The sequence below is a fragment of the Trichomycterus rosablanca genome, chromosome 3, assembly GCF_030014385.1.
Source record: "Trichomycterus rosablanca isolate fTriRos1 chromosome 3, fTriRos1.hap1, whole genome shotgun sequence".
In the NCBI taxonomy this organism is placed as follows: domain Eukaryota; kingdom Metazoa; phylum Chordata; class Actinopteri; order Siluriformes; family Trichomycteridae; genus Trichomycterus; species Trichomycterus rosablanca.
Window position 1 is genome coordinate 49842984 of NC_085990.1, and position 27441 is coordinate 49870424.

At 41.7% G+C, this 27441-nt stretch overlaps 1 protein-coding gene across 2 annotated transcripts in view; it reads left to right on the top strand.

Annotated features, from left to right (window-relative positions):
- Positions 1-27441, top strand: part of LOC134309946 (matrix metalloproteinase-16-like) — a 106023-nt gene that overhangs the window by 15302 nt on the left and 63280 nt on the right. Inside the window, exons 2-4 of one of the 2 annotated variants that reach the window (XM_062991415.1) lie at positions 19039-19187; positions 19546-19560; positions 22019-22141. In XM_062991415.1, coding sequence (XP_062847485.1) covers positions 19039-19187; positions 19546-19560; positions 22019-22141 — 287 coding nt within the window. The remainder of the gene's footprint in view (positions 1-19038; positions 19188-19545; positions 19561-22018; positions 22142-27441) is intronic. The other variant, XM_062991416.1, reaches the window with a different exon arrangement.

Sequence of the window (27441 nt, forward strand, 5' to 3'; positions counted from 1 at the left end):
ATCATCCAGGGTGCCCCTGCATTTACGGTTCGCCGCCTCCTGGATAGCAGGAGAGTGCAGGGCAGTACCCAATACCTGGTGGATTGGGAGGGTTACGGCCCCGAGGAACGTTCATGGGTACCGGCTCGACGCATCCTGGACCCTGAACTGATCCGTGAGTACCGAAGGAACCGGTCTGCGGGTCTTGGGACCTCGGGAGCTGTCCCTAGAGGGGGGGGTCCTGTTAGGGTGCCTGCGACGCCTGGTGAACGTAACACCAGTTCCCAGCGTTGCAGGCGTTACAGAACAAGGAACAGCATGGCCTCAAATAGGAGGCCAGCTGATTAGGGCGAACGACCTGCAGCTGCGAGCTCCCTATTTAAGGGGGCGTCGCCAGACTGCAGGCGTCGCACCTTTTGTTCTTTGTTCTTTGGGCTATGCTGCACTGCACCAGCCCGTACCCTTTTCAGGGCCAGTTCGGTTACCCCAGGCGCTAAAAGGGCGCAAGGGTGTGTAGATCGCAAGGTCGAGGTATTGAGGGTTTTATTTCTCTTTATAGGGAAAGACGGTGCGATTGGTGCAGCCCGCGAGCTGCGGTTTGTTTTCAGCGTTGCTAGGCGCCCGGCTAACGTGAGTAGCATCGGGCTAACGCTAGACGCTTCGCTCCAACTACCGCAGCCCTTTAAGGCACTAAGCGGATTCTGGGTTCGTCTGCGCCAGTTTGGCTCAGCGGTTTGAACGCCGCATTACCAACGGCACAACCCCGGTTCGAATCCGCGCCTCCCCCCTTTTCTTTCCTTCATGTAGATCGGCTCCTTCCCAGCGCCTTGCTGGTGACACAGCCGATTATTCACGCTTTAAAAGGCGTTTACCTTTTTCTGCGCGATTTCCTCGGACAGTGTCCGGGGTTTCGCTTTTCTTAAACGCTCCTTATAAGGCATAGGGGCAGCGTCTGTCTCAGCCACGGTGTAGTGTGGTGAGATACGCATTCGCTTTGCGAGCGAGCGACCCGGGTTCGCGCCTCGCATAGGCAGACTGTTTCATTTGTGTTTTGTTCTGTTCTTTTTCTCTTTTTCAGTTGCCAGCAAGCCAGCGGCTCCGTTCGGGCTTTCCCGAATCGTTTTCTGTTTTGCCAGTTTCCGTTTTTGTTTAATTATTATCATTTGTGTTGTAAAGAATTATTATTTATTGTAAATAAATATAATTTTTCTCTGCATCTTTGGGTCCTAAAGCCTCTCGACATAACAAATAGGAAATGAAAATAAAGCAGTTTGTCTTGCATATGTGGAAAGCTTAGTTTGTTGGTGATGCACTGATTCAGTGACGCAGGTTTGATACTTGTCATCAGTTAACAGCTGAAGGTTGAGGGCCTTGCTCAAGGGCCCACCAATGGCCCACCATTTCTGAGCTTTGCTATGTTTTTCTATCCAAAAAATGGATGAGTAGGTTAATTGCACTTCTCATGTGTATGTCTTACTGCTTTTAGCCCAGTGGTTCCTGGGATTTGTGTGTTCTGGACCTTGACTTAAAACAGGTCAAGTAATAAGTGAATAGTAATAGTCCTGTCCACAAACTTCTATTCTGAAAAATAGTGATTTGTTGTTGTTTTGTTCAGGTTATGATTCATGCATCTGCACAGAAATCTTAAAAGTGCCTTTTAACCGCCCCCCCCCCCCCCCCCCCTAACTTTTCATTGATGACACATGAACAAACAACGGAACAAACATCCTGGACTACACAAGTGTGTCACCAGTCTTCCTTAACCTCAAGATAAAAACCCTCATCCCAACCCTTTTCATTTGGAAAAAAATAAATAAATACATTTATTTATGTATTTAATAAATAAATAAATACATAAATGTTGTACATTAATTAATCAAATATTTAAATAAATAATATAAATATAATAATATAAATAATAAAATATGCAATTATTAAATAATTTAAAATAAATGAATGAATAAATAAATAATAAATTGATGTTTTACATTAATTAATTAAATATTTAAATAAATGATATGAATATAATAATATAAATAATAAAATATCCAATGTATTAAATAATTAAAAATAAATAAATAAATAAATAATTAATATTTTACATTAATTAAATCTTTAAATAAATAATAAAATATAATAATATAAATAATAAAATATCCAATTAATTTAATCATTAAAAATAAATGAATGAAAAAAAACAAAAAGGTTTTACATTAATAAAATATTTAAATAAATAATAGAAATATAATAATATTAATAATAAAAAATGCAGTTAATTAAATAATTACAAATAAATGAACAAATAAATAAATTAATGTTTTACATTATTAAATTAGTCTTTGAATAAATAATATAAATAAATAATATAAATAATAAAATATGCAATTAATTAAATAATTAAAAATAAATGAATTAATAAATGTTTTACATTAATTCATTAAATACATAATATAAATATAATAATATAAATAATGCAATTAATAAAATAATTAATAAATTAATTAATAAATAAATAAAAAGAAAGATTCCTTATTCCTGCAGCAGCTAGGAAAGATGTTTAAAGTAAACAATAAAAGGTTGCCAGATGTTACATAACATATCTGCTGAACCCATAAGACAAAATCTAATTTTCTCTAAGCTGAAAACAGAGCTAATACTGTAACTACAAAAAGTGTGGAGGCGGGGTTGAAGACTTCCAGCTAATGAGGATCCACTGGGACAGTGGTAGCATAGTGGGTAGAGCTTTGGGCTATCCATCAGAAGATTGTTGGTTCACATCCAGGCTCTGATATGCAGTCAGTGTACGGCCCTTGAGCAAGGCTCTTAACCCTGTCTGCTTCAGGAGCGCCAAACAATGACTGATCCTGTGATCTGACCCCAGCTTCCAAACAAGCTGGGATATGAGTCTGGTTCCTCTCCAGGTTCCTTCCCTGTTGTTTTAGGGTGTTTTGGTCTTGCCACTGTTGTTTTGAGCTTGCTTGAGCTTGCAAGTCAAAATAAATTTGACTTGACTTGACCAACAGGTACGTCAAACATTGCCAATGGAGGACATGGACTCTGGCTTTTGTTAAACTATAGATAGGGTGGTAAATAAATCCACCCAGAACCTCTCTAATTTGTTGTTATCTGTTTCACATGAGCAAGTCGTGTGATAAAGGTCTGCAGGATCTGAGTCACACAGTGTGCAGGTAGGACTGATTCTTGGGTACATTTTTGCCAGCCTGGCATTGCTAAAATAGACCCTGTGTACTAATTTAAGCTGCATCAGGCCCAGTCGAGCGCACAAGGCAGAGGGGTTATTCTGTTCAACGCCTTTGTCCACCCTCAGCTTCGACTCCCACCTGACCTTAGTCTTCAAAATATTATTATCAGAGAGACACAGGATGTAGTTTTAAATAACTGATACCAACTGATTAGTATTAGGTAGAGGTACACACAGCTTTTTCCCAGATAATTCAGCAGGGTAATTAAAAAATGATGTAAAGATAACCTGAGCCCAGTGGCAAAAATGTGATAAATTATGGGGGAATTTAAACATAATGTTTCAGAACTGCAGATGGTTTTATCTTCATACAGATCATTAATTTTTATTAATTTATGAAAGCTATTAAGTGCAGCTGTAGCCTAGAGGTTAAGAAACTGAACTAGTAATCAGAAGGTCACTGATTTAATCCCCACCACTGCCAGGTTGCCACTGTAGGGCTCTTGAGCAAGGCCCTTAACCCTCAATTGCTCAGACTGCAAGGTGCTTTGAATAATAGCGTCTGCTAAATGACAAAAATGTAAGTGTAAAATTCCTAGTTTGGCCCAAAAGGTGAAAGTGAAGCAAAAGAAAGTTGGGATAAATAAATGCTTTATACATAAGGCCTTACCCAATCAAAAATCACGTCACAGACCACAAAATGAGCCTTTTCCCGTGTAATATGCAACTTACAGTGAAATGTAAACGTTTAGGTTCGTGTTTAGTGATTTAACGTTTTTCATTTATGCAGCGTTCAAGTGCCTCACGTTTACTGGTTAATTTGCACTCTGAGAAGTCCTAGCAATCCTACAGAAATTCAGTTAGCAATCGCTTAGTCAAAATGTCCAAGATGTCAAAGTCTAAAGCTGCTAAAAACACGACTCGGGTAAATGAGTTTGGAAAACTCCCAACCAATTCTGTGGACTCAGAGGGGGGCCAAAACTAGTATTTTAAGAGCCGCTCAGGTGGCGCAGCGGTAAAAACACATGCTGAAACCAGAGCTGGATCTTGAATACATCATATCGAATCTCAGCTCTGCCTTCCGGCTAAGGCTGAGCAGCCACATGAACAACGATTGGCCTGTTGTTCAGATATGGGCGGGACTAAGCCGGATAGAGACTCTCTCATAACTAATGCAATTACTCTGCTGGTTGATTGATGGTGCCTGCACAGAGATGAGAAAAGAGTGCTGTCAGGGTGTGTCTCTCCATTCACAGTGCTGAGCTACACTGCACTCGTCAAAGTGTAGGTGATAAGCATACGGCTGCTGCCCACGTGTCGGAGAGGGCGTGGGTTAGCTTCGTTCTCCTCAATCAGAGCGGGGATCGGCATTGGTGGAGAGGAAGCATGATGCAATCGGGCAATTGAACACGCTAAAAAGGGAGAAAAAGGGGAGAAAATGCATAAAGAAAAAACAAAACAAAAAACGCGTGCATGTGCTGGAATTAAAACTTAAATTTGGGAGGGATCATCATATTCACGCACTGAACTCATCACCAACTGTAAAAAGCTGCAGACTTGTGACATGTGATCGTTTCTGTGAGTAACAGGGTAAAATTAGCTTGTTGAATGAAAGATATGTTGTAAGTAACGTTGATACCCAAATACCTAAAACCTCTAGGTGAAAGACGAAGGGAATGAATGGCTGACGTAGCAGACTTTAGGGGAAGCGTGTACTTTTTTGGATATTCTTTCAATAGGTATTCAGCTATAGGGAATGATGGCAGTGAGTCTCTGTGGTGTAACAACAAATCATTCACGTATAACACCATAGCATAAAATACCTCTAATGTGTGGAGAGGACTTGAGAGCAAAGTGTAAGAGCTAAAGCACTAATGTAAAGAGTAGCGGTGATAAAGGACAGCCCTGTCAGGTCCCTCGATACAGAGGACAATGAGGGGAGCGAACCGAATTAGTACTAACACGTGCTTGCGGTGAAGTGTAGAGTAATTTAATTTAGGAGATTAGCCTGTCACTGAGCCCAAATTTCCCTAAAGCAAACAAGTCCCGTATATACACCACCTTTTTCTACACTCACTGTCCATTTTATCAGCTCCACTTACCAAATAGAAGCACTTTGTAGTTCTACAATTACTGACTGTAGTCCATCTGTTTCTCTACATGCTTTGTTAGCCCCCTTTCATGCTGTTCTTCAATGGTCAGGACCCCGACAGGACCACTACAGAGCAGGTATTATTTAGGTGGTGGATCATTCCCAGCACTGCAGTGACACTGACATGGTGGTGGCGTGTTAGTGTGTGTTGTGCTGGAATGAGTGGATCAGACACAGCAGCGCTGCTGGAGTTTTTAAACACCTCAATGTCACTGCTAGACTGGGAATAGTCCACCAACCAAAAATATATCCAGCCAACAGCACCCTGTGGGCAGCGTCCTGTGACCACTGATGAAGGTCTAGAAGATGACCGACTCAAACAGCAGCAATAGATGAGCGATCGTCTCTGACTTTATATCTACAAGGTGAACCAACTAGGTAGGAGTGTCTAATAGAGTGGACAGTGAGTGGACACGGTATTTAAAAACTCCAGCAGCGCTGCTGTGTCTGATCCACTCATACCAGCCGAATATGGGGTTTTTATCCCCATATTTATAAAATATGAAACTCTACCTTTGAGTTGTGAGCAAATTAAAGTCAGTCTGAAAGTTTAAGCATTATTTAAGAGTTCTGGGGAGAGATTCGAGGCAGTTTGTTTATCTAAGGTGGATGATGATCTTTATGACTATATCAGCTCATTTTAGTTGAGATTTCCTTTTGTATGAAGCACTAGAAATGATTTCACAACAAATAACCATCTTAAACATCTTCCACAAAATGGAATTGATAATAGATTTAGATTTATTGGTAGCCAAAATGAAATCAATATAATTGGAAATCTTAATGCAGAATTTCTCATCAGCCAGCAAAAGTGGCGCCACTGAGCACGTTCACTTTGATGAACGGCAAATCTGAGGTCCATTCGTAATGAACCATGATCAGAAATTACAACGGGCAGGTAATCAATATGAAGAACAGAGTCCAAGAGCTTCCGATCTATACAGAAATAATCAATACAAGAGAAAGAACAGAGTACTTGTGAGAAGAAAGAAAATGACATAGAGAAAAGATTACAAGTTCTCCGAGGGTCAGTGCGTCCATTCTCCTCAGTGAATAAAGACGGGGACGTCCAGGAATGAGAAATAAATTGAGGACACAGTTGAAGTCACAGAGAATACGCTTACGTGTTCAAGTTCAAGAGACTTAAAAGAACCTGTTTATAAAGTCCATATCATTCACCGCTAACACTGGTACCTGAAAAAGAAAGTCTGAGACAGTCATAAATCTACAGCTCTGGTCTGATAGAATTTCAGAGGGTGTAAACCAAATAGTGACTCCTACACATCTAGTGTTATCATTCAAATAAAATACAGTGAATTTAAGAACTATATATATACACTGATCAGCCATAACATTAAAACCTCCTTGTTTCTACACACCCTGTCCATTTTATCAGCTCCACTTACCATATAGAAGCACTTTGTAGTTCTACAATTACTGACTGTAGTCCATCTGTTTCTCTACATACTATTTTTAACCTGCTTTCACCCTGTTCTTCAATGGTCAGGACCCCCACAGGACCACTACAGAGCATGTATTATTTGGGTAGTGGATCATTCTCAGCACTGCAGTGACACTGACATGGTGGTGATGTGTTAGTGTGTGTTGTGCTGGTATGAGTGGATCAGACACAGCAGCGCTGCTGGAGTTTTTAAACACCTCACTGTCACTGCTGGACTGAGAATAGTCCACCAACCAAAAACATCCAACCAACAGCGCCCTGTGGGCAGCGTCTTGTGACCACTGATGAAGGTCTAGAAGATGACCAACTCAAACAGCAGCAATAGATGAGCGATCGTCTCTGACTTTACATCTACAAGGTGGACCAACTAGGTAGGAGTGTCTAATAGAGTGGACAGTGAGTGGACACGGTATTTAAAAACTCCAGCAGCACTGCTGTGTCTGATCTGCTCATACCAGCACAACACACACTAACACACCACCACCATGTCAGTGTCACTGCAGTGCTTAGAATCATCCACCACCTAAATAATACCTGCTCTGTGGTGGTCCTGACCATTGAAGAACAGCATGAAAGGGGGCTAACAAAGCATGCAGAGAAACAGATGGACTACAGTCAGTAATTGTAGAAACACAAAGTGCTTCTATATGGTAAGTGGAGCTGATAAAATGGACAGTGAGTGTAGAAACAAGGAGGCGGTTTTAATGTTATTGCTGATCAGTGTATATAAATATATACCTCAAAAAGACAGCTCACCCTGACCTTCTCTCAGAACATGTTCTTTGTTCTGGAAGTTGTGAAGAAGAAGAATAAACACTCTGGGTTTACTACTTGGGCCTCTGTTAGCTACTGAGAGACACAGTCTGTGTGCTCTATCTCTAATGGGTCAGTATTGAATCCTCTCGGGAACCAATCATAAAACTCACTGGGTCGTCACCTTCCATCTTCTCTGGTATTTTAGTAACACAGAGGTTTTACGTCCATGAACGGTTTACTAGGGTATCCAATTCATCAGGGAGTTTGATGTTCCTGATTTTGAGAGATTCATACACTTTTATAGTTCCTGAGTGTGAATCCAAGGTCCGGTAATAGAATTTAATGAGTCATGGATCTTCATGCTCCAGAATAGAGTATTGTTTTGTCCAAAGCTGGTAGAAACCAGGTTGGAGAATCATCTGCCCACATTACTCCCCACTCCGGTCTCCATCGGGTTCGCTGAAGGACAGCCAGAGGTGGATGATGCTCGGTCCTCATGATAGCTTTTCCAGCAGTAGCCACAGTAGCCGTCAGTGGTGGCTCTTAGGTGGCTCTGAGAAGAAGCCTTCGAAATGGTCTTGGTTCTCAAATTTTGAGATGCTTTGCATATGGTCGTATACCTACATCTAATTTACTCCTTGTTGCTAAGAATAAAAAAGTTAAAGGACACCTAAATATGATTACTTTTATCCAAAGCGACTTACAATTATGACTGATACAGTTTGAACACTTAAGGGGTTAAGGACCTTGCTCAGGGGCCCAACAGTGGTATCTGGTAATGGTGGGGCTTGAACTGGCAACGTGGTGATTACTAGTCCAGTATCTTAACCATGGGGCTATCACTGCCCATAGGGCTGTGCGATATGACTAAAAAACGTATATCTCGATATGCTTTTGAGAAGTGTAAACTTAAAGTACAGTGGCCGGCCACTGCCCGTATTTTAACTTATTTGTTTATTAGTTATCTTAAAAACACAAAACAATTCTGACAGAATTACAGTGTTTATATTTTGTATTATTATAAGATTGTATTTGCATTGATATTAACAATATTTATATCAAACAAACCAGCAGAATCTCACATTTCTGCTGTCCATTTTACTTCAAATGAATGAGCATCAAAAAAATATTTGATAATGCTTTGCTATCGTTGCAAAATAAAAGCACAGAGTAAACAGCAGCACCACGACCCAGATCAACCACACAGCAGCAAAAATATAAAATCATAACCGCTGCTTACCTGATCTTCTCTTCTTCAAACTGAGAACATATATCCTATATCCGTGTGTTGTTTCATTAGGGATATAATCCACTTTTTTTCTTCTTGGAGGCCACCTTGTATGTTTCCAGAATATTTTCAGAATATAAAAATCCATATTTAACTGTTTATCCACCTAACTAATGAAAACCGTAAAAAGCTGATACTGGTCATTCGTTCACTAAGCTGTCACTTATACAACAACCAATGAAGAGAGAGATTGAAATTCCCCCCAAAATCTGAATTCGGAAGCTCTGATTGGCTTATACATCTGAATCTCTTCAACAAACGAACTGAAATAGAGTGAGCAAAACGAATGAATCTTTACCATACATAAGAGCACAGCTCCCTGATTCGATTCCAATGAATAATTCATTTGAAAAGAGTCATTTGTGACTTGTTGACTCAGTGATTAAGATTTCCCTGCATGAGCCCACCTGCTCATACCTAAGGAAAGTGTTCTGCGCAGCGCTTTTATGCTCTGTTTTAAACGTTCTCAAATGGTAATCTGTGTATTCTACGCATACACACTCCTTGTTGCTAAGAAAAAAGTTGAAGGACGCCTAAATATGATTACTTTTATCCAAAGTGACTTGCAATTATTACAGATACAGTTTGAGCACTTGGGGGTTAAGGACCTTGCTCAGGGGCCCAACAGTGGCAGCTTGGTGATGGTGGGGCTTGAACCGGCAACCTTCTGATTACTAGTCCAGCATCTTAACCGTTGAGCTATCATTGCCCATGATAAATGATATAATACACAGTTTGTATGAGCAGGGTTGCCTGCGTCTACACCAGCCCCGTGAGAGTTGTATTGCAGTGTTTTTGAGGTTCTTATTCTGTGAAGTATCGAGCGCAAAGGCCAGACGGGAGTTACCGAGGTTTAGAGCTAATACACGTTGACACTAACACTTGCACACACACAGCACTGGAGCCCCCAGCATCTGCTTCATCTACCACAGAAACCCACAACTGGAAAAGAAACCTCACAAGCATCTAAGTGCATCGGGATCCAGACAGAGAGCCGCTACATTTGTGGTTTCTGCTCAATGTTAATGTGGCATCAGCTAATGTGGCAACAAGCTCGGCTACAGGAATCGCCGGGTCAGACCCGGCGCCACGTCAGCGTCTGGAATCACGCGCCGGTTCTTAATCCAGATCCTGACCAGCCTGTCACAGAGGGCAACATCAAAATCTCTTTTAGAGGCTCATAAAGGAACAATGTTTATTAGTCTTTCCCTGCCACCTCTGTGTATATATGATACGGTGGGAACCAGTGTCTCAGTGTTTATGGCTGGGAAATAAACGGCTTCTAGAAAGGGTCATAAAGAGACACCCCCCCACCCAAAAAAAGGGCTGTTCTCTTTCATGTGACAGTTACATGGACCCACTACTGAGGTTGCTTGTCACTCACAATGAAAGCACTCTGAGGTTTGTGTGGGCAATTTGTGTAAAAGCTTTAAAAGCATATTGTTTTTGTGTTTGAATTCATTTTATTTAGTTTTTCCCAAATAACCGTTCTCTGCTGGAACCCCAAAACATGCAGGAAGTCATCGGCTGCATCTTTACATGGAGCATATGGGAATTCACACTATACCCTATTCGTCCCTTAACTGCTTTTGCCAGTGGCTCGACCAGCCAGAAGGAGTCGCAGGAGGATTCACTTTCACCCCCTGACCCAAAAACCTGACCCATATTGGGTGTAACATAATATAATAGGCTTTTATTTAAAGTGATTTACAATTAGGACCATACAGTGTAATCAATAGAGGGTTAAGAGCCTTGCTCAAGGACCCACCAACCGGCAACGTGGCAGTAATTAAGCTTAAACCAGCAACCTTCTGATCACCAGTCCAGTACCTTAACCACTGACGTTATTTAAATAGTAAATGATGTAATTATCACAAGCTGTGATGCTGTTTTGCACCAATATGCAGTCTGATTGTAAAACTTCATATATATCTACATTCACTGTCCATTTTATCAACTCCACTTACCATATAGAAGCACTTTGTAGTTCTACAATTACTGACTGTAGTCCATCTATTTCTCTACATACTTTTTAAGCCTGTTTTCACCCTGTTCTTCAATGGTCAGGACCACCACAGGACCACCACAGAGCAGGTATTATTTAGGTGGTGGATCATTCTCAGCACTGCAGTGACACTGACATGGTGGTGGTGTGTTAGTGTGTGTTGTGCTGGTATGAGTGGATCAGACACAGCAGCACTGCTGGATTTTTTAAATACAGTGTCCACTCACTGTCCACTCTATTAGACACTCCTACCTAGTTGGTCCACCTTGTAGATGTAAAGTCAGAGACGTTCGCTCATCTATTGCTGCTGTTTGAGTCGGTCATCTTCTAGACTTTCATCAGTGGTCACAGGACGCTGCCTACGGGGCGCTTTTGGCTGGATATTTTTGGTTGGTGGACTATTCTCAGTTCAGCAGTGACAGTGAGGTGTTTAAAAACTCCAGCAGCGATGCTGTGTCTGATCCACTCATACCAGCACAACACACACTAACACACCATCACCATGTCAGTGTCACTGCAGTGCTGAGAATGATCCACCACCTAAATAATACCTGCTCTGTAGTGGTCCTGTGGGGGTCCTGACCATTGAAGAACAGGGTGAAAACAGGCTTAAAAAGTATGTAGATAAACAGATGGACTACAGTCAGTAATTGTAGAAGTACAAAGTGCTTCTATATGGTGAGTGGAGCTGATAAAATGGACAGTGAGGGTAGAAACAAGGAGGTGGTTTTATTGTTATGACTGATCGGTGTATATTTATGTCATATTCTGTCTCCAGTTATAATTTAGAGAACACCTTTTCACCTGTGCTGTGGTTTCACAAGCTTGTTTTGTGAGGATTTAAATTCCACATCTGGTCACAGCAGAGCATTGATGGGCTCTAACCCAACTCCAGAATCTCCAGGCCTGTAATTTGGCAGGAACTGGGAAAGCTGTGTTACCCAGGACTAACTGGTTTTACCTGACCAGTCGTAGTGTGTGTTTTACTTCAGCCCCTCTGTAAGGGGTTTGTGTACATTCTGTTTCCACAGTGTGTCGTCGTGTACCATTCACGCTTCCACTCGCAGACACGATGTGTGACCCTTCTTTTCTCTGTCCCTCCTCAGAGCGCTGAGCTTGGTACACCATGTTGCGTGACCACATGCTCTTTCTGACGTCAGCTTGGCTCGGACGGGAGAACAGATTTGTGCGGGCCCCTGCCGGGAAGTCTGTCTTTGTGTTTAATAGGTAAAAACACCGCCTGGATCAGAGCGGACCTGCACAAACTGTTTTAAATTATTAAAAAAGGGTCAGATAAAGAGCGCTCCGCCTTGCTGTCGAGCTTTAGGTTTTCTCTTTCATCCTTCCTCTCTCAATGAGCCCTGGTTCTTTATAGAAAGCTGTTTATAGACGCCGGGAGACGTGATTGCTACCACACAGCATCAACACTCATGACAGCTAGTCTTTATGGCTTGACTCTGTAAAAGCGTGGGGAAATGCCACCGCGTGCACAGTTCAGAGTTTATCCCACATGGGTTTTCTTAATCACAGCGTTCAGCCAGTCAGGAGCTCATTCAGTTCCACTCTCGTTTTTAACTTAGGCTATTTACTCCTGTTTGTTTAGAGAGCTAAAACTGGTTTCCTGTCAACAGTTTAAAAGAATGAAGGCTGTATGTCAAAATGCTGTCTGTCTGTCTGTCTGTCTGTCTGTCTGTCTGTCTGTCTGTCTGTATCTATCTATCTATCTATCTATCTATCTATCTATCTATCTATCTATCTATCTATCTATCTATCTATCTATCTATCTATCATCTATCTATCTATCTATCTTTGGTCTTGGACCAACAGAAACAGTGCACTTTAGTTGTGTGTTTTTTTATGTTGGTTGATCACATTTCACAAGCAGTCATTAAATTACACTCATAATATGAACGATATAATAAATAGAAGCTACAATACACAGCACAGCTACCTTAATGGTTGAATGTAAACCTAGAACATCCAGCAACGGTGCAGGGCTTCATGTTCTGTCTAAAATACAAAAATTCTCGTCTGTGTTTTGATCCCTTGTGCTCTCTTGGTCTGAAACAAACAAGAAAATTATACAGTGTTATATTTCAGTTGTGGATTGCTTATCGTTTACACTCAGAAGTATACAATCTAATCAAAATAAGTAAAAGAAGTGACTCTCTCATTGCTCCAGGTTTGTCTTTCGCTCATTTTTTGTTGTTGATGAACTCTGTTCTCTCGCAGCATGTTCAGTGTCGCATCTTGTGACATCACGACCTGTGTTTGATTTCTTTAGATGCCTTGTGTTTGTGTTCTGTTCATACCTGCTACGAATCTTTTCTTTTCGAAAATTTGTTTAGAAACAGACCGAGACTCCCCTGCTTAACTTCAAAAGGAAGCTTCACAGTTTCTGTAACGAACCTCACTAACAGAGCAATCGCACCAGGGTTTGTTTCAATCCAACCAAAGCTGAGAAGTATAAACACTCCCTAAAATCTGTCAGGTAACTTTCTTGTGATCCTTAAAGTCACCCAAAGAAATGAATGCAGAAAAAGATTTGAGCCTTTCTGAAGGTGTATGAAGTGACTGTAGCTTTAAAGTGGTTATAAGGGCCGTGGCATTTTCTGACATTTTCCCATGACGAAGTACAGTGTGGCGGAGCACGTGGGACGCTGGGTGTCATGGAGACCCAGTGCGCTGTGTGACGGTGTGTGTCCTGCTGAATAATTTACAGTGTAGAAGAAGAGACGGAGGAGAGGGATCGGCTTTAGTCCATCACACTGAGCTCACACAAGAAAACAGCTCCCAGGTGTCCTGTGATGGTTCTGTGTGGCTTCTTTTTTTATATACTGTATATATTTTCTTTATGCATTTTTTTTAGCACATCCAATTGCCCAATTGCGTCATGCTTCCTCTCCACCAATGCCGATCCCCGCTCTGATTGAGGAGAACGAAGCTAACCCACGCCCCCTCCGACACGTGGCAGCAGCCGTATGCATCTTATCACCTACACTTTGACAAGTGCAGTTCAGCTCAGCGTTGTGTACGGAGAGACACACCCTTAGAGCACTCTTTTCTCATCTCTGTGCAGGCGCCATCAATCAGCCAGCAGAGGTCGTAATTGCACCAGTCATGAGAGAGAGACCCCACCCGGCTTAGTCCCGCCCATATCTGAACAACAGGCCAATCGTTGTTCATGTGGTCGCTCAGCCTTAGCCGGTAGGCAGAGCTGAGATTCTATACGATACGATGTATTCGAGATCCCAGCTCTGGTTCCAGCATGTGTTTTTACTGCTGCGCCACCTGAGCTATGATTGTTTTTTAAACAAACAAATAAACGGATGTGTCAAACTTTTTAATTGAATTACAATGACGTAGAATTCTTAGTAAGTAATTGTAATCATTTTACACTGCCCCATTTGAGAATACATTTATCAGGTTTAACAATTCTGCCTCTGTCCTCTGGAATAAATGCCTTTTTTGCAAATTCTATTCCTCGTCGATGTAATTAACGCACTGTACTCGTGGTTCACACGTCCGACTTGACCACACATCAGCTGTGGTAGCAAAGTGTTTTACAAGTTTTAGCTCAGTTTCCAGTTTTGCCCGACATGCCTCATAAAGCAGCGGCAGCTGAGAAATATTCCACTAGGTAGTTTAGACCTTGAGTCAAGTACTTTCAGGAGGTTTTTGAAGCCTTCTTTCTCCACCGAACTAATTAGGCATTATGTCTTTAGCCTAGGGCTGGGCGATATTGCAAAAAAAATAAATCTCGATTATTTTAAAATTTATTAACGATTCTCGATTCCGATTGTGATTTTTTTGTTTGTTCTTGTATAATGCAATTGAAAAAAGACTAAAATTTCTTTTTTTGCATTTTAATTTAAAAGACTGCAGAAGTGCAAAAATAGTAACAGCACCACCTATAATTATCCTTTCAAGGGACTCAAACTTTATAACAATAACGATATCACAATAATTAACAATAATTAAAACAAAATAGAAATCTTAATTAGCTATATTATTTTTAAGAATAGCTCACAAACAACTCTCACTTTAAATAATGTGCAGCAGAACCTCCTTACATTAAGAAAAGTGCAAAACCACAAAAAGTTCTTTACAGGTTTTTTAAAAGGAACACAAGCCTGTCTACTGTTTCCACCACTGAAGTGAGTCTGTATCAGTATCTACACTAGGAGACATCAAGTAAGCAGTCAGCTCAGCTTTGATTTTGTCCTCTTGTGACTGGGGGTGGATGGAGGTGGCACGGTCTGCTTCCAACAATATGGACTACAATTCCCATGCTCCCACAGACTATCACATGTCTATCAAATGTCCCTGGTCAGCCAATCCTGATCGGTCCTCACGTGCACCATCTCCGGAGTTTTGATTCAGTTCAGCTGTGTTCAGTTCCATGAATCTTAAACACTTCTGTTTGTCTAGTTGTGAAGTATTGCCGACTGTGTTTGCGTGCATACTGAGCGGTCCTTATTTCTGAATCTAGCCGTTACCGTGTATGACCCTTGTTGTCTTCTGTTTACTGTTTTGGTCTGCACCTTTTGGTTTTCTCTGCCTGTCTGTTTATCCTCTGGTTTTGACCTGATTTTGTTCACTGTTTTTGCTCTTTTGATATTAAACTTTCCTTGATATACTGTATATATTCCGCGAGCGTCTGGTCAGTTTCTGCCTCGTGACATGTTGGTATTTTCATTAAAATATAAGGTATGTGAACTTGTACAATCGTGATTGTAACATTCTAACATCGTGTGAGAACGTTCATTTGAATTAACTGAATTCATCATGAAAATCGCCCAGCACTACTTTAGCCATAAAACAAGTGACAGCTGCTGTTATGTCATGGTGCGTTTTCGACAATTTTTTTCGTACATGGTAACGGCAGAAAAACACACCACAACTGACTGTGGATTAAAAAGATTTTTACTGCTTATTGGCCGACTAACGGCACTGCTAGATGGCTGGTTAACTACACTAACATGCTGTTTATTATACTTTCTGTGTGCTCGACTGGGTGGTATTTTTTTCAAATTATAAAATAAATTGGTAGTTTCCCGAATTAGTTAGTACTGAATGGCGACATATTTTGCATTTTGGGGTTAACTGCGCTTTGTCAGAATTAAGAACAAGGTTTTGTTGGAACAATGTCATCAAAATCAGACGGCTCACCTTCGTCTTCTGTTTTGCTTTCGGGTTTCTCTCCACTGTCCATCTTCGCTATTCCTTGTCTTGATCGATTCAGCGTGCAGCCTGATTGGCTATTGTGCCAGCTTTACGCCTAAAATGCGGGCTGCTTGATTAGGCGGCTTTCTGTGCTTTTCTGCACTAGTGAGGAGGTAAAATAGAATCAATAATATGCCTCAACATTGTTTTATTGCCCAGCTCTACTTCAGATAAAATAAAAGTAGTGTACTAGATGCTAAAGTAAGTCTAGATATGCACACTGACACTCATACAGTCATGTCAAACCTACATATAATTCCGTGATAATTCTTTGACATTTTTATCTTTTATAATTTAGAAAAATGGTTGAATAAATAAAACACTTCATGCAACAATGAAAACTATAAAATGCAATAAAATAACACTAAATATACATAACACTGTACAGAATTGATAGTAACCACTGAAACAGGTGAGGAGATGTCGAGCTGCGCAGCATGCACTAGCCGGAGGTAAACAGATGTGTTGTTCGGAAAGCAGACATACATCACGCTTCATTGTGCAGGAGGTGTGTAGGGTATCCCTGCCCTGCGCCCAGTGTTTCCCAGTCGAGCTGAACCCACCCTGACTCTAACCAGGATAAAGTGGTTGGTGAAAATGATTAATAGACAAATAGACAGATAGACAAATGCTGAACACTTTAGATAGAAGTTGCAATCCTGTTTGAAACATTAGTAATGCGAACGCACTGGTGAATAAGTACGCAACACGATGTCTAGACGCTGGTCGCTTGCGTCAGTGTGGCAACAGAGTGATTACACACCGAGTGAAATGTGCCGTCAGTCTGAGCCCAAACACTTGTTAGTGGTGTTAGACAATCACATTTCTCTACTTTTTAGCTTCTATTTTTCATAATCTAGAACAGCAGTGGTAGCTCAGTGGTTAAAGTACTGGACCAGTAATCATCAAAAGGTTGCTGGTTCAAACTCACCACTGCCAGATTGCAAGGCCCTTAACCCTCAATTGCTCAAATCGTGTTCAGTCGTAGTTGTAAGTCACTTTGAATAAAAGCGTCTGCTAAATGCCGAAAATGTTAATGTTAGGGAGAGCTGGTCATGGCAGTTGTAGCCTAGCGGTTAGAGCACTGGACTAGTAAGCAGAAGGTTGCTGGTTCAAACCCACCACTGCCAGGTTGGGCATATGAGCAAGGCCATTAACCCTCAATTGCTTAGACTGTATAATGTAAGTCACTTTGGATTAAAAAAAGCGTCTGCTAAATGCTAAAAATGTAACTGTAGAACAACTCAGCAGCATAAACGCTGTCACACGCTTAAAACCGAGACGAGCAGCTCTTACAGACGTGTCATGTCCTCCAAAACCACGTCTCTGATTTCCTGGGATCTGTAGGTTTAAACCGTGGAGCTGAAGTTTTATTCCGTTTACATATACACCATGCCGGCACGTGACGTTTTTCTCTTTCTGCTCTGCTTTGAATTCATGACCTTTTAAAGTGTGTGGCCCCTTCATTGAAGAAACGGTAGACGGAGACAGAAAGGCATGAGCGAGAACATTCATTCTTTTTCCACATTTGCGACATCCTGAATCATTTCCTGCCAGTGGTGAAATGACATTTGTTATACATCATTTTTTACTCACTTAAGGCAGTTTTTTATTCCGTTATGCCAGATAGGGCAGCAAAACACAACCAACTGCCGTACCTGGTGTATAAAATATAAATTGTAAAAAGTGATCCAAAATGTCAGACATTTCAGCGGGTAAGGGCGGGTTAAGTAGAACATACATCTCATATAGAACTTGGGCAGAAAATCAAACTTTTTTATATGGTTCAGATTTTTAGATTTACAGCATTTAGCAAACACTTTCATCTAAAGCGACTTAGAGTACTGAGACAGTATATTGTCTAAGATATTGAGGGTTAAGGGCCTTGTTCAAGGGCCTCAACAGTGACAACCTGGCAGTGATGGGGCTTGAACCAGCGACCTTTTGCTTACTAGTCCAGTACCTTAACCGCTAGGCTACAACTACCCTAAACTGTTCTTAGATATTATCAGTTTGTAAAATCCATTATTTTACTTTGTTAATAAACATTGCTTTAATGTTGTCTACATTTAAGTGCTCACATTAGTTCTTTTAACACAATCGACCGCCACCAGATCGATAGCTCACTATCCCCGGGTTTAAATCCCCACTAATGCTATCAGCCGGTCGGGTGTCTACATACGGACAGACTGGCTATGTCTGGGAGGGAGGGGAGGTCATGTTGGTGGTGTTACTACACTGCACCCAGTGATTCCAGGTCGGTCACAGATTCGGAAGGTCACTGGTTCTAGCCCAACCACTGCCGGGTTGCCACTGTTGGACCCTTGAGCAAACCTCATAACCTTCATCTGCTTACATTTTATTCTTTCACAGTTGTAAGTGGCTTTGGATTAAAGTGTCTGCTAAATGCTGTAAATGGAAACCAAACCCTTTGCAGCACTGGCCAGGATAAAGTCATGGTTCATACACACACACACACACACACACAATTTCAAACCTTCTGTGTCCAAGTGCTTCATGGCGTGGGTTTCCACAGCTGTGCAGCTCACAAGTTTACATCATCAAGCATAATCCAAGCATCGAGGGGAGTGTAAAGCACACAACCACTGGACTCTGGAGCAGTGTAAACATGTATTGTAGAGTTACAACTTGTGCTTCTCTATCTGGCAGTCTGTTGGATGAGTCCGAGGGTTGAGCGTGAGTTTAGCAGAGTGGGCGGGTTGAGCATCGGTTCAGCAGCTCGAGTGATGGCTCAGCGGCTTAAGCGTCAGTTCAGCGGGTCGAGCGTGAGTTCAGCGGGTCGAGCGTGGGTTCAGCGGGTCGAGCGTGGGTTCAGTGGGTCGAGCGTTCTCTCTGCATTGACTGTGTTTAGTTTTCTGTACACCAGTACACTACTGCACCTCTGTGCTGGTTCATTAACCTCGTTAACCCCAGACTAACTGTTCTTCATTTCTCTTGTCTCCCTCAGGCATGGCTGCAGCGGTATGGCTACCTCCCCCCTACAGACCCCAGAATGTCTGTCCTGCGCTCAACTCAGACCATGCAGTCGGCTATCGCTGCCATGCAGCGGCTTTACGGCCTCGAGGTCACGGGCGCGCTAGACAAGAACACCATCGAGTGAGTAATCGGGCCTACATCGAGTAACAGTCTCTCCTCACTCTCCTTGTTCTCCAGTAGATTTATTTAAATTCAAATCCTTATACAGGGGAACGTACCAAGGGTCACATGATTAGGTCACATGATAAGGTTTTTATAATAAGGCCTCTCCTAGCTGATCAGCGCTGTTAGCCGGATAGAAGTGCAAACAGGAAACGACTTTTACTCACATTTGTTTCTGCACCACACACACACCCACACACACACACATTAATTCATTTAATTTTCTGCAAAATTTGATGTATTAACAGTTATAACTTTTGATCCTCTGATATCCTAATTGTGTCCTTTTGTTTCCTCATTGCTTCTAATGATGTAGCGCTAACACAATAAGGTGAGACACTGATCGTTCGTGTGTGTGTTGTTGCAAACCTGTTAATATAAAGCTGGAGAAAGGTTAGAAAAATAGAAAATTAAGTTAACCATAGGTGACCTTATTTTAGCTATATTGTGTAACTGCATGACTAACATGGTAGTGCCCATGGTGTAATTCTTTTGGCAAAAGTTTGAGTTTCCATGTCAAACGTTGCCAGTGAAGAAATGTGTCTGCATGGTTTAATGTGTCCCAGCAGCTTTTAACTCGTGACAGAGTTTAACTATGACACTGCTACACAAATCATATACTGTATATATATATATATATACATCATGGATTGTATCCAAAAAACATAAAACCACGGCTGCCCAAATCACGGCAGAATTAAATGTGCACCTCAACTCTCCTGTTTCCACCAGAACTGTCCGTCGGGAGCTCCACAGGGTCAACATACACGGCCGGGCTGCTATAGCCAAACCTTTGGTCACTCGTGCCAATGCCAAACGTCGGTTTCAATGGTGCAAGGAGCGCAAATCTTGGGCTGTGGACAATGTGAAACATGTATTGTTCTCTGATGAGTCCACCTTTACTGTTTTCCCCACATCCGGGAGAGTTACGGTGTGGAGAAGCCCCAAAGAAGCGTACCACCCAGACTGTTGCATGCCCAGAGTGAAGCATGGGGGTGGATCAGTGATGGTTTGGGCTGCCATATCATGGCATTCCCTTGGCCCAATACTTGTGCTAGATGGGCGCGTCACTGCCAAGGACTACCGAACCATTCTGGAGGACCATGTGCATCCAATGGCGGTGCCGTGTATCAGGATGACAATGCACCAATACACACAGCAAGACTGGTGAAAGATTGGTTTGATGAACATGAAAGTGAAGTTGAACATCTCCCATGGCCTGCACAGTCACCAGATCTAAATATTATTGAGCCACTTTGGGGTGTTTTGGAGAAGCGAGTCAGGAAACGTTTTCCTCCACCAGCATCACGTAGTGACCTGGCCACTATCCTGCAAGAAGAATGGCTTAAAATCCCTCTGACCACTGTGCAGGACTTGTATATGTCATTTTCAAGACGAATTGACGCTGTATTGGCCGCAAAAGGAGGCCCTACACCATACTAATAAATTATTGTGGTCTAAAACCAGGTGTTTCAGTTATTTTGTCCAACCCCTGTATATATACACACCGATCAGCCATAACATTAAAACCGCCTCCTTGTTTCTACACTCACTGTCCATTTTATCAGCTCCACTTACCATATAGAAGCACTTTGTACTTCTACAATTACTGACTGTAGTCCATCTGTTTCTCTGCATGCTTTGTTAGCCCCCTTTCACCCTGTTCTTCAATGGTCAGGACTCACAGAACCACCACAGAGCAGGTATTATTTAGGAGGTGGATCATTCTCAGCACTGCAGTGACACTGACATGGTGGTGGTGTGTTAGTGAGTGTTGTGCTGGTATGAGTGGATCAGACACAGCAGTGCTGCTGGAGTTTTTAAACACCTCACTGTCACTGCTGGACCGAGAATAGTCCACCAACCAAAAATATCCAGCCAATAGCGCCCCGTGGGCAGCGTCCTGTGACCACTGATGAAGGTCTAGAAGATGACCGACTCAAACAGCAGCAATAGATGAGCGATCGTGTCTGACTTTACATCTACAAGGTGGACCAACTAGGTAGGAGTGTCTAATAGAGTGGACAGTGAGTGGACACAGTTTTTAAAAACTCCAGCAGAGCTGCTGTGTCTGATCCGCACATACCAGCACAACACACACTAACACACCACCACCATGTCAGTGTCACTGCAGTGCTGAGAATGATCTACCACCTAAATAATACCTGCTCTGTGGTGGTCCTGTGGGGGTCCTGACCATTGAAGAACAAGGTGAAAGCAGGTTAAAAAAGTATGTAGAGAAACAGATAGACTACAGTCAGTAATTGTAGAACTACAAAGTGCTTCTATATGGTAAGTGGAGCTGATAAAATGGACAGTGAGTGCAGAAACAAAGAGGTGGTTTTAATGTTATGGCTGATCTGTGTATATGACAAATAAAGACGTTCTACACATCGGACTGCCAGAATAATTTCCTATATGAACACAAACACACACACGAATGTACCCAACACATTACATTCAGTTTCAAACATCAGATACAGAGAAATCTTTTATGTTCACACAGACACGATGTAGCACCTGAAAGTACGACAGTACGAGTTCTCTCGGATGATTTGCTTCATTCATGACCTGCCTGAGGAACCGGGAAATGTATTTTCTGATGAATACCTCTGTATTTCTCATTCTTAGGCAGATGGCATGGTCTGTGCGGTGTGTGTGTGTGTGGGATGTGAAAAATGCTGTCCATAGAGTTTATCTAATGAAGTGTTTTATGTGTTGATAGCACGTGTGATATGATGGCAATACTTCTCTCTCTGTGCCCCCCACTCTCTCTCTCTGTACTGTAGCTGGATGAAAAAGCCCCGCTGTGGTGTACCAGACCAGCTTAACGGGGCCTCCAAATTCAGCGTACGGAAACGACGCTACGCACTAACAGGACAGAAGTGGCAACACAAACATATCACATACAGGTAAGTCGAGCAGTATGGATCAGGCTCCTGATTTTTGAAGTCTCTGATTGATGTATATGTGGGTGCGTATCGTGATCCCGCCGTCTTCTGCCTACGTTGATACCAGCCAGCAGGTATCACGTCTATCTGAGCTAACGAGCAGCTGTACTGAGCTATGTAGGTGTTACAATCCTCGATCAGCCTGCTGTTTGTTTTTAATTCAGTTTTAACATCATGAATAAGCTATAAATATATAGTTCAATCAGACATGTAGCTAAATATGAGTAGATCTCATGGCCCTAAAAGTCCATAAAAGGTTGAATCCTTATAGCATGTTGGCTTAGCGGTTAACACCAGAGGACTACTGGTGCATATCATCCCTAAAGCCCTGGTGCATATCCGCAGAAGATCCAGGGCTCTGTGCATTACTTGTTGGGCTTCAAGTTGGGTGGGGAGTAGAGATGAATTCAAATACAATCCAATCCGATCCATTTTATCAGCTCCACTTACCATATAGAAGCACTTTGTAGTTCTACAATTACTGACTGTAGTCTATCTGTTTCTCTGCATGCTTTGTTAGCCCCCTTTCATGCTGTTCTTTAATGGTCAGGACTCTCCCAGGACCACCACAGAGCAGGTATTATTTAGGTGGTGGATCATTCTCAGCACTGCAGTGACACTGACATGGTGGTGGTGTGTTAGTGTGTGTTGTGCTGGTATGAGTGGATCAGACACAGCAGCACTCATGGAGTTTTTGAACGCCTCACTGTCCAACTCAAACAGCAGCAATAGATGAGCGATCGTCTCTGACTTTGCGTCAACAAGGTGGACCAACTAGGTAGGAGTGTCCAATAGAGTGGACAGTGAGTGGACACATTTTTTAAGAACTCCAGCAGCGCTGCTGTGTCTGATCCACTCATACCAGCACAACACACACTAACACACCACCACCATGTCAGTGTCACTGCAGTGCTGAGAATGATCCACCACCTAAATAATACCTGCTCTGTAGTGGTCCTATGGGGGTCCTGACCATTGAAGAACAGGGTGAAAGCAGGCTAAATAAGTATGTAGAGAAACAGATGGACTACAGTCAATAATTGTAGAACTACAAAGTGCTTCTATATGGTAAGTGGAGCTGATAAAATGGACAGTGAGGGTAGAAACAAGGAGGTGGTTTTAATGTTATGGCTGATCAGTGTATATACAACCCCTGGCAAAAATTATGGAATCACCACTCTTGGAAGATGTTCTGTCAATTGTTTTATTTTGTAGAAAAAAAATAAATCACAGACATGCCACAAAACTATCATTTTTCAAAATGTCAACCTTCTGGCATTAAGAAACAATAAAAAAAAGAAACAAATATAATAGTTGTGGTCAGTCACAATTGCTTTTTTTAGATCAAGTAGAGGAAAAAAATATGGAATCACTCAAATCTGAGGAAAAAATTATGGAATCACTCTGTAATTTGCAGTTTAAAAACAAAACATCTGCAGCAGATTAGATTTGCTAATTATTCTTCAATTTAAAAAGAGTGCTTACACCTCGGAGAGCTGTTGCACAAAGCAGATTGTCATGAATCATGGTTCCAACACAAGATATGTCAGTTGAAACAAATGAGAGGATTATAAAACTCCTTCAAGAAGATAAATCATTGTGGAATGTCGCAAAAGATGTTGGTTGTTCCCAGTAAGCTGTGTTTAAAATCTGGACCAAGTACAAACAAAATGGGAAGGTTGTAAAAGGGAAGCATACTGGTAGACCAAGTAAGACATCAAAGCATCAAGATAGAAAACTTAAAGCAATATGTCTTGAAAACAGAAAATGCACAACAAAACAAATGAGAAACAAGTGGCCGGAAAGTGGAGTCAATGTCTGTGACTGAACTGTAAGAAATCACCTAAAAGAAATGGGATTTACATACAGAAAAGCCAAACAAAAGCCACCATTAACACCTAAAAAGAAAAGAACAAGGTTAAAGTAGGCTAAAGAAAAGCAATCGTGGACTGTGGGTGACTGGATAAAAGTGATCTTCAGTGATGAATCGCGAATCTGCATTGGGCAAGGTGATGATGCTGGAACTTTTGTTTGGTGTCTGTCCAATGAAATTTATGAAGATAACTGCCTAAAGAAAACATGTTAATTTCCACAGTTGTTGATGATATGGGCCTGCATGTCGGGTAAAGGCACAGGGGAGATGGTCTTCAATAAATGCCAAAGTCCACATTGAAATTTTGGACGCTTTTCTTATTCCATCAGTTGAAAGGATGTTTGGTGATGATGACTTCATTTTTCAAGATGATAATGCATCTTGCCATAGGGCAAAGGACGTGAAAACTTTCCTTCAAGAAAACATATAATGTCAATGGCATGGCCTGCAAATAGTCCGGATCTCAATCCATTTGAAAATCTCTGGTGGAAATTGAAGAAAATGGTCAATGACAAGGTTCCAACCTGCAAAGCTGATCTGGCAACAGCAAGAGACAGTTGAAGGCAGATTGATGAAGAATACTGTTTGTCATTAGTTAACTCCATGCCTCAGAGAGTTTAAACCATTATAAAAGCCAGAGGTGGTGCAACAAAGTAATAATGGTGCAGTGTTTTCTAATGATTCCATAATTTTTTCCTCAGATTTGAGTGATTCCATATTTTTTTCCTCTACTTGATCTAAAAAAAAGCAATTGTGACTGACCACAACTATTATATTTGTTTCTTTTTTTATTGTTTCTTAATGCCAGAGGGTTGACAGTTTGATAAATGATAGTTTTGTGGCATGTCTGTGATTTATTTTTTTTCTACAAAATTAAGCAATTGAAAGAACATCTTCCAAGAGTGGTGATTCCATAATTTTTGCCAGGGGTTGTATAAACAATTTACCAAAAAAAAAGTAACAGACCAATATATCACCTACAAATGGCAGAAGTTCCAATCACTGCAACCATTATCTCCAGAGAAACCAATGAACTGGTTCTTTTTGCTGTCCATAAAGGCATCACAGAATAGCAAGAACAGTTAAAGACGTGAAGAAACTTTGATCTGACCAAGTACTAAATGCTTTTAACAATCCACAGCAAAGAAATTACTATCCACCAAAGAACTGGATGGCTTTCAAATTAAAGCTTCACCACACCCTTTTCTCAACAGTAGCAAGGGTGTCATCAGCACTAAAGTACTTAAAAAAATTATAAGACTAGATCTATCAAGAATATCAAGACAAGGATATAAATATTACTATTCAACAGACCACAGCTTCTGGAAAAAAATGCTCCCAGAAATGGGATATGTAAGAAAATCCCAGTAAATCCATGAGTATCAAACCCACTCAGGTGCTTTGAGTGCCAAAATAAGGATCAACCAGCTGTAGAAATAATCCCATTTGCCGAAACCGTGGGGAACCGAAACACAATCTAACCTGTCAAAATTCGCCCAGATTTCTAAATTACACAGGAAATCACAGCAAATCATCTAAAGACTGCCTGAGGTGTTTAAAGCAAAAAGAGATCCAGAAAGAATCAGTCACCTAGAAGCAGAAAAGCAAGTGGAAAAATTTCCCCCTTCAAAGATCCAAAGAAAGCTCATGCCAAACTTTTCTACATAAAGAAGAACGATTAGCACACAAGAACCAAGCAACACAGAACAAATCCTAACAAACCAAACACACATCTATAAATTAGGATAAAAAAGTAAACAAAACGGGCAGCAGAAAACTCAGCGGTGATTCAAAGGATGTTGGAATGGTAGAACCACCGAACCATCAAAACCTTGTATGGGTACAAGATGTGAGGAGAAACCCCCTGGCTGACCTTCACAACCTTCGACGTGGAGTTTTTAAACACCTCACTGTCACTGCTGGACTGAGAATAGTCCACCAACCAAAAATATCCAGCCAACAGCACCCCGTGGGCAGCGTCCTGTGACCACTGATGAAGGTCTAGAAGATGACCGACTCAAACAGCAGCAATAGATGAGCGATCGTCTCTGACTTTACATCTACAAGGTGGAGCAACTAGGTAGGAGTGTCTAATAGAGTGGACAGTGAGTGGACACAGTATTTAAAAACTCCAGCAGCGCTGCTGTGTCTGATCCACTCATACCAGCACAACACACACTAACACACCACCACCATGTCAGTGTCACTGCAGTGCTGAGAATGATCCACCACCCAAATAATACCTGCTCTGTGGTGGTCCTGAAAGAGTCCTGACCATTGAAGAACAGCATGTAAAGGGGGCTAACAAAGCATGCAGAGAAACAGATGGACTACAGTCAGTAATTGTAGAAGTACAAAGTGCTTCTTTATGGTAAGTGGAGCTGATAAAATGGAGTGTAGAAACAAGGAGGTGGTTTTAATGTTATGGCTGATCGGTGTATACCACCAACGAACCCTACAAGATCCACCCTACCACAAAAACGGATAGAGCTCAATACCCCAAAAAACGATGGAAACAAATGATCTACACAAGATGCTGCATAGGACACACCAAACTCACCCATACCTACCTGCCAAAAGGAGACCAGGCCCGCACTTACCACCTCTGTAGAGGTGGTAAGTGTCAAACACATTCTTTATTTATGCCTAAAGATGAACACCAGTAGAACACCCCACAAAACTGCTTAAATTCTTAGAAGCACTAGCACTTAACACCATATAAGTTATGAAAAAAAACAATTAAACTCTAAACCCTCATAGTCACACAAACACTCTAACCTCTATACACACAAGTAAAGAAAGCAAATGGACCCCCTACTTTGATGTTTAAAGACTGAATCTATTGTTCAGCCGTGATAATAGCCATAGCGGCTGACAAACGTTTGTTACTGCCGGTTCTTGCTGGATTATTTTCTGCTCTGGTGTAACTGCGACTGGTTCTTCGGTTTATCACTGCTGCGATATTGGCAGATTTGCTTCTCGTTATTGCCTGGAAATAACCAGACGCACACATGTAAATCCACTCATGGGGTCGTGACCAAGTGTATGGGAAGTTTAATCAGCATGAAACATGACTTTTTTAAAATATATTTTCTTTATGCATTTTCTCCCCTTTTTCTCCCTTTTTAGCGCGTCCAATCGCCCGATTGTATCATGCTTCCTCTCCACCAATGCTGATCCCTGCTCTGATTGAGGAGAACGAAGCTAACCCACGCTCCCTCCGACACGTGGGCAGCATGCCGTATGCATCTTATCACCTAGACTATGACGAGTGCAGTGCAGCTCAGCGTTGTGTACGGAGAGACACACCCTGACAGCACTCTTTTCTCATCTCTGTGCAGGCGCCATCAATCAGCCAGCAGAGGTCGTAATTGCACCAGTCATGAGA